This window comes from Leucopleurus acutus (assembly GCF_964270905.1).
Source record: "Leucopleurus acutus genome assembly, chromosome: 2".
NCBI classification, from domain to species: Eukaryota; Metazoa; Chordata; class Mammalia; order Artiodactyla; family Delphinidae; genus Leucopleurus; species Leucopleurus acutus.
The window spans coordinates 89,504,983-89,517,395 of NC_139143.1; the positions used below are offsets into that span (position 1 = coordinate 89,504,983).

The 12,413-nt window shown below is 41.1% G+C and overlaps 1 protein-coding gene across 1 annotated transcript in view; it reads left to right on the top strand.

The window, feature by feature from the left end:
- Nucleotides 1-12,413, top strand: part of SPAG17 (sperm associated antigen 17) — a gene marked incomplete at both ends in the record, with an annotated part of 215,536 nt that overhangs the window by 186,996 nt on the left and 16,127 nt on the right. Inside the window, 3 exon segments of the mRNA XM_082833052.1 lie at nucleotides 1,654-1,753; nucleotides 2,482-2,584; nucleotides 7,746-7,877. Of these exon segments, the coding sequence (XP_082689178.1) occupies nucleotides 1,654-1,753; nucleotides 2,482-2,584; nucleotides 7,746-7,877 (335 nt within the window).

Below are 12,413 nucleotides of genomic sequence, written 5' to 3' on the forward strand. Positions count from 1 at the left end.
AAAGAGAAGGGCTGGCAACATGGAAAATGGACAGGGGAGGAGGGTTAAGGAAGGAGAAAGTTTCAAGGAAATAGAAGGTAGTCAACAAATGTCAGATGCCATGGAAGAATCAGAAAGGAGAATGAAGAGAGGAATTTGTGCTTATCGGTTGGAAGGTTTATTGATTTCTTTTGTGAGAACAATTTTAATAGATTGATAGGCAGTAGCCAGACTGCCATAGATTGATGAACGAATCCAGTGAGGCAGTAGAGATATTTTAATGAGAAATTCAAGCTGTTTAAATAAGACGATTTTCATTCAGCCAGTATTTCCAGAGAGGCCATCTAGTATAAGAGAAAGAGCACTGTTCTTAGAGCCAGCAGACCTAGAATCAGCTCCAATTTGATTATTGGCAGACTGTATGATTCCAGCTGGTTGTTTTACTTCAGTAAAATTTACTTCAGGAATTCAGTTTGCTTATCTATAAAATGAGGATGATTAGACCACCTAGTATCTAAGATCTCTGTCAGTTCACTAACAGCTGACTTGCATAAGCACTTCTCAAGATCATGGGCTTTGGTGCAGGCAACCTGGATTTTAATTCAGACTTTACTTCTTACTTCTCTATGCCTTGAATTTTTGATGAATAAAATGGGAATAATAATAGTAACTCATAGAGTTATTGTAAGATTAAATGCAAAGTACTTTGCAAAGTTTTCCTGGCATGCAATAAGCACTTAAAAATGAAAATTTTTTCAGATAGGGTTAGGTTTGGCTGCATTTAACGGACAACCCCCAAATCAGTGTTTTACAAGAAAGAAGTTTGTTTTTCCTAATGTAAAAGAAGTCCGAAGTGGGCAGTCCATGGCAGGCAGTGCCACATCATCATCAGGAACTAAGATTCCTTCCTTTCTTCTGTTCCATCCTTCTTAGCACATGATTTCCATCCTCAAGTTTGCTTCATAGTTGCAAAATGACTGCTGCAGCTACAGCCATTTCATTCATATTTTAGGAAGTAGGAAAAGAGATGAAGCAAGGACAAAGGGAAAGCCTTCCAGCTGAGTTAGCCCTCTTTAAAAGCTTTCTGAAGTCTTACCCAGTGACTTCAGTTTACATCTTACTGGCTATCCGTATATAGAGGGAAGGCTGGGAAGTATAGTTTTTAGCTGGACTATTGCCTCCCCAGTACATTTTCTAATATGGAAAGTCAGCTAGCAAGATTATGATTGTTTTTATTTTACTTTGTGATCATTAATTGCATTATTCATAAGCCATTCATTCCCCAGGTTTCAGTGTTACCACTGCTACTGAAATTTCGGAAATCAGTAGAATCTAGCTGTCAATTAAACCTCAGAGAAACGGAAAGACATGCAAAAAGGTCATCCATGTGGTTTGTAGCCTTTTGAGATCAAGTGTAAAACCAGACTATCAGCTGGTATCATTATTTCCTGTCTCACATGAAAGTCTAATTTCTGAGGTCAGAAATGTGACCGATTCTAGAAGAAGCAGAAGATGAACTGAAACAAGTTGACAAAAAAATGCCCAAGTTAATTCTTACCAGTTTTGTTAGTGATCCCCATTTTCTGTGGGATTTAGAGCTGAAACAAAAGCAAATAACACTTTTTCGTTAATGTTCTGTGTCTTCTTTTGCATCGTTATGGAAATATCCACCAGGAAGGAAATTGAAAAAACACAAAACTATCTAAAGGAAATTAGGAACAAAGCAATATCTCCGTACTACAAATCTGAACTAAGCAAGTTATATCAGTCTCAGGTAATTGAATGTAATTAACAAAAATTGAATGAGTCTTCATAGAAGTTGATACAATGCCTGTGCTTTTAATGTAACCTACCTATCCTGATGTTGTTTCTTTCCTGCTTCAAGCATCAACCCAATTGACTAACCCATGCTCTTCAAATCATGTCCTCACCAGCATGTGAGAGGGAAATTCTTTGCCAGTGTATTCCTACAGCTCTACCTCCCTGCCTTGCATTATCACTATTAATTATGTTCTCCCATCTATTTTAAGCTCTTTTGGGGTTGAATTCTCCCTATTGATGATTATCCTCCGATAAATCCCATTTTGAAGTTTTTATTCTATTGAAATGTCCTCACCCATCAGCTGCTGAGGCAACACTGAGAGACTGTGAGTTCTTGGAAGCCCATGGAAGGAGAACATGGCTCTCCTTTCCTATGAAACCTTGAAACTCTCAAGCAAAGGGAGGATTTTCATGTGTTCAGAACTCCCTGTGCTTCAATGAAAATTCCAGATGTTATTATTAACCAGAGGCTGCCTGACAAGAAATTATGGGAAATTATGACTAATTAACAAAATCCAGAATTGAGTTAATCAGTTTCTTGAACAACTTGTAGTTTGCAAACTTCCTTTTCAGGGCCTTAAAAAATATGCTTTTATCATTGCTTACCAACTTATCATGCTTGTAGCACTTGCCTTTCAGCTGTGTGTAAGTCTAAAATAAATCTTTGATTTTTCCTTTAAGTTTAATTATCTGGACACCCTTTCCAAAAACTTGCCTCCTTTTACCAAGAAAGACAAGGATGCAAGCAAAACAGCTGTTCAAAATACATCCAATCTTCCTCCAGGTAATATGTTCATGTAGCTCTTATTCCTGTTAATGTAGAACATAACTAGTTCCTACCACTTTTTGTCTCAATAACAGCTAATGACATAACACAGTGTGACCTATATATTATAGATTTGGCTGAGTTATATGAGGAAACTAAAATGTAAATAAAATTTAGTTTTCATCCTGTATGCTTAAAATTTACGTAAAAGCATTAAGAAGACCTGACTAATTTAAAAATCAAGGGAGTAATGAAAGGTTGTTGGAGAACAGTACATTTACATGGTCTCCAAGTATCACCTCACGTATTACCTGCTAATTATGAGGAGGAGAATATGCCTTTACAATGGAGGGAGGTGGCATTTTCCACCTTAACCAAGTGATCAAACTTCTACCATATGTGAGACAACCTAGCATTAGATGTTTTCTCATATAATGCAGTATGAATATTGTTCCTAGAACCTGTGTAGAATTCTCACCAAAAATCCTTAACCTGAATTTAATCAAAAGGAAACAATCAGACCAACCAGAATGTAGACATTTAATAAGACAACTGACCCGGACTCTTCCAAAAAGTCAATGGCATTGGCCCCATGGCTCCATCCCCGTTTCTCACGCTTCAGTGAGGCCCGTGCTTTTCACGCATCACCTCAGGGAGCGCTTACCTCATGAAGAACCTCAGGGTAAAGGCACGGCCACCAAAGCAGGAGTGAGAGCAACTTGACGCCGGGAAGGAGACACTAAAGAGGCTGCAGCCGCAGGAGGCTGGAGTCCTGGCCCCCGTCGGCCTTTCCCAAGGGCTTCGACAGGGCGCCTCAGGCCTCGCCACCTGCTGAGTGCCGCCCACCTCACGGATGCCATCCTGCCTCGCTGACCCAGTCGCCCTGTTGCCAGAATGAGCTGATGTCTGAAAAGTGCTCAGCAGAACCAGGCACAGCACGGGCCTCTCCTCTTGTGGTTTCACTTGCCAGTGACCACTATCTTGATAATTCCGTATGGCTGACAGGGTCTTGGTGCTCTGGCTGGGTGTCAGGCCTGAGCCTCTGAGGTGGGAGAGCCGAGTTCAGGACACTGGACCACCAGAGACCTCCTGGCCCCACATAATATCAATTGGCGAGAGCTCTCACAGATCTCCGTCTCAATGCTAAGACCCAGCTCCGCTCAAAGACCAGCAAGCTCCAGTGCTAGACACCCCATGCCAAACAACCAGCAAGACAGGAACACAACCCCACCCATTATCAGAGACGCTGTCTAAAATCATACTAAGTTCACAGACACCCCACAACACACCACAGGACTCGGTCCCGCCCACCAGAAAGAAAAGATCCAGCCTCATCCACCAGAACACAGGCACCAGTCCCCTCCACCAGGAAGCCTACACAACCACTGAACCGACCTTACCCACTGGGGGCAGACACCAAAAACAACGGGAACTATGAACCTGCAGCCTGCTAAAAGGAGACCCCAAACACAGTAAGTAAAGCAAAATGAGAAGACACAGAAATGTGCAGCAGATGAAGGAGAAAGCTAAAAACCCACCAGACCAAACAAATGAAGAGGAAATAGGCAGTCTACCTGAAAAAGAATTCAGAGTAATGATAGTAAAGATGATCCAAAATCTTGGAAATAGAATGGAGAAAATACAAGAAATGTTTAACAAGGACCTAGAAGAACTAAAGAGCAAACAAACAATGATTGACAACACAATAAATGAAATTGAAAATACTCTACAAGGAAGCAATAGCAGAATAAGTGAGGCAGAAGAACGGATAAGTGACCTGGAAGATAAAATAGTGGAAATAACTGCCGCAGAGCAGAATAAAGAAAAAAGAATGAAAAGAATTGAGGAAAGTCTCAGAGACCTCTGGGGCAACATTAAACGCACCAACATTCGAATTATAGGGGTCCCAGAAGAAGAAGAGAAGAAAAAGAAAGGGACTGAGAAAATATCTGAAGAGATTACAGTTGAAAACTTCCCTCATATGGGAAAGGAAATAGTCAAGTCCAGGAAGTGCAGAGAGACCCATACAGGATAAGTCCAAGGAGAAACACGCCAAGACCCATGTTAATCAAACTATCAAAAATTAAATATAAAGAAAAAATATTAAAAGCAGCAAGGCAAAAGCAACAAATAACATACAAGTGAATCCCCATAAGGTTAACAGCTGACCTTTCAGCAAAAACTCTGCAAGCCAGAAGGGAGTGGCAGGACATATTTAAAGTGATGAAAGGGAAAAACCTACAACCAAGATTACTCTCCCCAGCAAGGGTCTCATTCAGATTCGATGGAGAAATTAAAACCTTTACAGACAAGCAAAAGCTAAGAGAATTCAGCACCACCAAACCAGCTTTAAAACAAATGCTAAAGGAACTTCTCTAGGCAGGAAACACAAGAGAAGGAAAAGACCAACAATAACAAACCGAAAACAATGAATAAAATGGTAATAGAAACATATATATTGATAATTACCTTAAATGTAAATGGATGTAAATGGATTAAATGCTACAACCGAAAGATATAGACTGGCTGAATGGATACCAAAATAAGACCCATATATATGCTGCCTACAAGAGACACACTTCAGACCTAGGGACACATACAGACTGCAGGTGAGGGGATGGAAAAAGACATTCCATGGAAATGGAAATCAAAAGAAAGCTGGAGTAGCAATTCTCATATCAGACAAAATAGACTTTAAAATAAAGACTATCAGAAGAGACAAAGAAGGACACTACATAATGATCAAAGGATCGATCCAAGAAAAACGTATAACAATTGTAAATATTTATGCACCCAACATAGGAGCACCTCAATATATAAGGCAAACACTAACAGCCATAAAAAAGGATATTGACAGTAACACAATCATAGTAGGGGACTTTAACACCCCACTTTCACCAATGGACAGATCATCCAAAATGAAAATAAATAAGGAAACACAAGCTTTATATGAGACATTAGACCAGATGGGCTTAATTGATATTTATAGGACATTCCATCCAAAACCAACAGAATACACTTTTTTCTAAGATCAGGAACAAGACAATGTTGCCCACTCTCACCACCATTATTCAACATAGTTTTGGAAGTTTTAGCCACAGCAATCAGAGATAAAAAAGAAATAAAAGGAATCCAAATCAGAAAAGAAGAAGTAAAACTGTCACTGTTTGCAGATGACAGAATCCTAAAGATGCTACCAGAAAACTACTAAAGCTAATCAATGAATTTGGTAAAGTAGCAGGATACAAAATCAATGCACAGAAATCTCTGGCATTCCTATACACTAATGATGGAAAATCTGAAAGAGAAATTAAGGAAAGACTCCCATTTACCATTGCAACAAAAAGAATAAAATACCTAGGAATAAACCTACCTAAAGAGACAAAAGACCTGTATGCAGAAAACTATAAGACACTGATGAAAGAAATTAAAGATGATACAAACAGATGGAGAGATATACCATGTTCTTGGATTGGAAGAATCAACATTGTGAAAATGACTCTACTACCCAAAGCAATCTACAGATTCAATTCAATCCCTATCAAACTACCACTGGCATTTTTCACAGAACTAGAACAAAAAATTTCACAATTTGTATGGAAACACAAAAGACCCGGAATAGCCAATGCAATCTTGAGAAAGAAAAATGGAGATGGAGGAATCAGACTCCCTGACTTCAGACTATACTGCAAAGCTACAGTAATCAAGACAGTATGGTACTGGCACAAAAACAAAAATATAGATCAATGGAACAGGATAGAAAGCCCAGAGGTGTACCCACGGGGAGAGGGAAGTATAAGCTGGGACAAAGTAAGAGAGTACCATTGGCATATATACACTCCCAAATGTAAAATAGGTAGCTAGTGGGAAGCAGCTGCATACCACAGGGGTATCAGCTCAGTGCTTTGTGACCATCTAGAGGGGTGGGATAGGGAGGGTGGGAGGGAGACACAAGAGGGAGGGGTTATGGGGATATATGTATACGTATAGCTGATTCACTTTGTTATACAGCAGAAACTAACACAACAACGTAAAGCAATTATACTCCAATCAAGATGTTAAAAAAAAAGTAAATGTCATTAAAAAATTTTTTTAAACATGAGGTGATTTTTCTATAATAAAAAAGACAAAAGAGGCATAAAAACTACTTGTGATACATACATTTTGGTTGCTGGATTGAGAAAAAAACAGCTATCGAAAATATTTGGATGAATTACATGAGTTTGATTTAGGGACTCTATATGAGAGGGCATTGTTGGATTACTGTAACTTTTTTCGGGTTTGGTGATGCTGTTGTGGACGTGTAGGGGAATGTCTTCATTTCAGGAGATGCATGTTGAAGAATTTAGGGATGAAATGAAATTTAGTGCTTCTCTTTAATAAACTGGGTGGTTAAAATGCCCAGATAGAGGGATTTTCTACTGTACAATACCACAAATTCAGCTGCCTGGAATGAGCACAGCCAATTACCACAGAGTTTGCAAAGCAAAGATTAAGGCTGGAACAATGACTTGTAGATGTGATGGGGCTAAATCAGGGATGAAGTCTGATGGTGCTTGTGCTGCCACCTGCACCCTGGGCAGAAGACACTAACCAATCAAACCTACTCTCCCCTTGAAAGGGGGCGAGGCCACAGTTTCTTCAACACAGTCCTCTGGGCAGCCACCACCATTTAACCAGGGTTGGTGTACACACAAGTTGAACTGTGTTTGCATCCCCAGTCCTTGATATATTTATTTAAAATTTGTTTCATTTTGCACTGTATTCTTAGAGTGCATTTTAATAAAGAGCTACGTGTTCATAGTAATAAATGGATTTAAGAGTGGAAACTTTTTAAAAAATATCACCTTTTAGTTACTCTTGCCAAGTAAAAGTAGGCCAAATTACCTGGTCCCTGTTTCATAAGCCAACAAGGTAACAACTACTATGTGGTCATAAGGCCCGGAAGAACCAGCTAGCTCCTTGGGATTTTGAGTTTTACAGATACTGTCCTGTTTGTTAATGGCAAACATTTGTCATATAATGATAATCCCAGCCTCTTAATGGCTTTCTTCCATTTAGTCTTTCTAAAGACGGTGGGGGGAAAGGCCCCTTGTTCATTGTAATACAAACATTAGTAGTCATTGTATCATTGTCGAGAATATCATTTTAAAATATTTGTTCTGGTTTTCTTTTTAAGATTCTCAGAAAAATAAAGTTTCAGAACAGGAATCCTCAGATACGCTTAGTCTTCCAAAATCGGAGAACTTTGTGAATACCAAGGAGTCTGCTAGCCAGAAACAAACTGAAAATTTAACAGCATCTGTCAAAGGTATGGCAGTCATTTGCTTTATCTCATTGTTTCTCAACACTGAACATCATTTCTTTTTGGAGTATGGGAGATGGCCCTGGGGACTGAGGGCATGGTTGGCGGTTACAGAAAAAATTCTAGAGGGTCATGGATCCTGAACCTATGGGACTTTGTAAGGCTTCTTAGCACAGCAAAGTATCTCAAAAAATATTTTGAGAATGACTACAAGTCCCACATTGAAGGAAAGAGATGACAAAATTTTTTTTAAGATTTGTTATTTTATTTCTTCATTTTATTTTATTTTGATTCATTTATTATTCTATTTTATCCCTCATGGTTCTAAGAGCTTGTGTGGTTTACTGAAACTCAGGAACCTGGTAGCTTTGTTTGAGCAGCCAGTGATTTGGTAGTTGGACTTAGATTTACCTATTACTTCCTTGTTCTGCAGGTGCTAGAAGAGAAACGTAAGATGTAGTCTCTGTCTTGCACAGCACATCGACTTATTGGGGTAGCAGAAACTGAAGTGTGGAATACTACAGAATAATATCTAGTTCCCGTGGAGTCACATTACACTGATTTCACAGCAGTTAATTCAACCAAATATGGGTGGTAAAAAAAGAAAGAAAGAAAGAAAAACAGTAATTTAAATTGTGTAGATACATTTGCACCCCTTGATTCCTGTGGGCATGTTCCATATTGAAAGTGAGCTGGGAATCTGCTGATTCCTGTGGGCATGTTCCATATTGAAAGTGAGCTGGGAATCTGCTGGGAATCTGGGAATCTTAGTTACCTCTTATAGAGGGAGCATCTTGCCACATTTACGGGTGAATTAGGGATTTACCTTGTACAGGCCTTTTGCCTTCCTGATTTAATCTTATCTCTCTTATAAGGTTTATTCATTTAGGGTGTGATTTACTCACTGCCAGGCATTGTTCTAGGCATGGAAATACAGCAATTAAGAAGCCAAAGACATATGCAGCTGAACATGCTATGGGCAAACCTAGACAATAAATAAGTAAACACATCAAATTCAGATTATAATAAATGGTGTCACATAATGTAACAATATAATGTATGGAGAGTGTCTCGGGGAGAGAGACAGCACTCCACTAGGGGGTTTGAAGGCCCCTCTGTGAAGGGACATTTGAACTGAGACAAGAGGGACAAGAAGGAGGCAGCCATTCAAAGACTGGGGGGAAGGAATATTCCAGGTAGTGGGAACAGCAAATATGAAGGCCCTGAGGAGAGAAGAAACAGAAAATAAGGCATGGAGCTGGAAGAAAATGGGCATCAGAACAAGTAGAAGATGAGGTCAGAGAGAGGGACAGCAGTGAGATCTCGTGATGCTGCATAGGGAACTTTGAGTTTTATTCTAAGTGGAGTTGTAGTCAAACACCACTGGAAGGTTTTGAGCAGCGGGGTCATTACCTGACTAATTTATATTTGAAAAAGATCCCTCTGGTAGATGTGTGGCCAATAGCTCATGGCGAGGGAAAGGAGAAACGGGGAAGGTGGAAGCAGGGAGGAAGCAACAGAAGATACGTGTGAGTGTGGACAGAGACCTGGACTAAGGAGCTCGAGGTGGAGATGGTGAGAAGCAAATTAATTGGAAATATATCCTGGAGGTAGAGACAACAGGGCTTGCTGGTCGATTGGACATGAGGGTGAGAACTAAGAGGAATCAAGGGTGATTCCTAAGTTAACTAATGTGACCAGTTGTGAGGCTGAGAATTGGTAGTTGTAACAGGTTTCCAGATGGTGCTGATGGTGCTGATACAGGGCCATGCTTTGAGAACCAACCTAAGGCAAACTCTAGAATGTAAAAATCAGGCAGAGGAGGAGCCAGTTTAGGCAGCTAAGAAGAAAAAGCCAGCAAGGTAGATGAAAATAGGAGTGTGAAAATGACTGAGTGTTTCGAGTATATTAAGTGCTCCTCAAAAGTCGAGTAAGATAAAGAATAACCATGGAATTGGGCAATAGGGATCACTGGTGATCTAGACAAGAGCAGTTCCAGGGCATGGGGGAGACCAAAGCTAACTGAAACTGCTTATGTGTAGAATGGCTAAAGCGGAATCAGCAGCAGCAGCAGCAGGAATACATAGATGTAACTAAGGGTTTTGCGGAAAAGAATAAAGTAGTGGGACTGCAGCTGGAGGGGGATGTGTGACCAAGTGAGAGGTTTTTAAAAAATTAGACATACTAGAGCATGTTGATTTGCAAATGATGATAATTCTGTAGGAAGAGAGAACTTACGATGCAGGAGAAGGGAGCCTGATTGCAGGATAGCAAAGTGTTAAAGAAGGTGAGAGAACATGACATTTGGGGCAGACCCTGAGTGGCAGATTTGACCTCGGTTGTGAGTAGGTCACCTCATCCACAGTGACGGGAGAAAGGAGAAAGAGTACAGATACATGGTATTGGGGAGATGAGTGAGTGTGATGGCAAAGGAATGGATATAATGATAAGAATATAAAATCCATTCCAGAGAAACAGGAAAGCAAAACAAGAAAGGGTGACTGATTGTTTAAAGTGACAGGTCCCTTGATTAGAGGTCTCAAGAAGGTCAAATAATTGCTTGACAGATATGATAGAGTAATAAGCTAGAAGAATAGGAAGTAGTGATCTAGAGAAGGTAGCTTGAAACAGAGATTTGGAAAGTGGTAAAATTATTGGTGTTGCCAAGGGCAAAGATACGACCGTGTGAGTTTCTGAGATGACCAAAGAGAATAAATACATTAGAACACTGATCACTGAGCTCCATCCCCAGAGATTCTGATTCTGTTCTGGTCTGAAATACAGCTTGTCTGGTATGTGGCTAGGGAATCTCTATTTTACCAGAGTCAGCCCAGGGGATTATGAAGCACAGGTGAATTTGGGACACACTCGGTAGTTGTCTAGGAAAAACTCACTACTCATATGGAACACTTCTGTGACCAGATAGGCATGTTTTTTTCTCACACCAAGCAATTCTGCAACACCAGCTGAGTGTCCTACAATTCAGTTCTGACACTAACCAGGGTTAGCACAGACGCTACAGGTTAAGGGCTCAGTCTCACAAGGCTGCCCACCACCCACTTCAGATGCCAGCCGCAGGTACAGGTTGTCACTTGTGCTTCTGACCAATCAGCTATAAATTGTGGTTCCGATGACCTCCTTTTATGGTTCCATAATTTACTAGAACAGTTCACAGAACTCATATATTATTATATAATAGGCGACATGATAAATGGCAGAGATGGGTAGCCAGAGGAAGAGGTACACAGGGCAAGGTCTGGAAGGGTTTAGCATGGTAGCTTCTGTCCCTGTGGTGTTGTGGTGCACCACCCTCCCGACCTGTGGATGTGCTTACCAACTCGGAAGCTCTCCGAACTCTGTGCTGTAGGGACTTTTGTGGAGACTTCATCATGTAGGCATGATTAACTCCATCTCCATGTCCCCTCTCCTTCCCAGAAGATGTGGGGGTGGGGCTGAAAGTTCCAAGCTTCTAATCATGGCTTGGTTTTCCTGATGACCAGCCCCCATCCTGAAGCTATCCAGGAGCCCACCAAGAGTCACTTCATTCAGGTCAAAAGACACACCTATCACCCAGGAATTTCCAAAGGATTTAGGAGCTCTGTGTCAGGAATCAGGGTCAAAGACCAAATATTTAAAGATACTCCTAACACTCTTATCACTTAGGAAATCACAAGGGATTTAGGAGTGCCGTGCCCATGCCCGGAACCAGGGGCAGAGATGAATATACATTTTCTATTATTTTACACTACCAGGAGTGTGATCCTTGTGGAATCTGACACACCTGGGTATACGTCCCACCTTGCCACTTTTTAGTTTCCAGGACAAGTTTTTTTAACTTCAGTTTCCTCATCTGTAGAAAAGAGATACTACTGTTATATTAGTCAGGACTCTTCAGTTTGAGAACTGAAACTCAAACCCATTGAACAACAGCAAAAAAGCCAGTGGGTGGGGTGGTGTTTATTGATGCTCAAAAGCAAACCACAGAAAAGTGGCTATGGTGCTAGCCCAGGGATGACAGGATGCAGGCACTCAAGCTTTTCAGGGGAGTGTTTGCATCTGATTGTCTGTCTCTCTGGGCATCTCCCTGCCTCTGTGTTGTCACATCCTTACTTGTCCCTGTTTCAGGGGTCCCCAACCCTCTGTTAGGAACCGGGCTGCACAGCAGGAGGTGAGCGGCGGGCAAGCGAGTGAAGCTTCATCTGCCGCTCCCCATCGCTCGCATTACCGCCTGACCATCTCCCCACCCCCACCACCGCCATCCATGGAAAAATTGTCTTTCACAAAACCGGTCCCTGTTGCCAAAAAATTTGGGACTGCTGCTCTGTTTGGTTTTATCCTCTTCTACAAAGGACAGGCTATGTCCATGTGTCAGGGACATGATCAGAGAGGTCCAAGGTTTTGATTCTTCCAGACCCATAACCCAATGGACAAGATGGGATCATCCCGGTCAGCTTCAGGAAATATCCAGGTGAAGGGCCTGTGTTGGCTTTGCATGGGTCGTGCACCATCCTGATGCCTGGGGCCAGGGGTGTTGTGGCACTA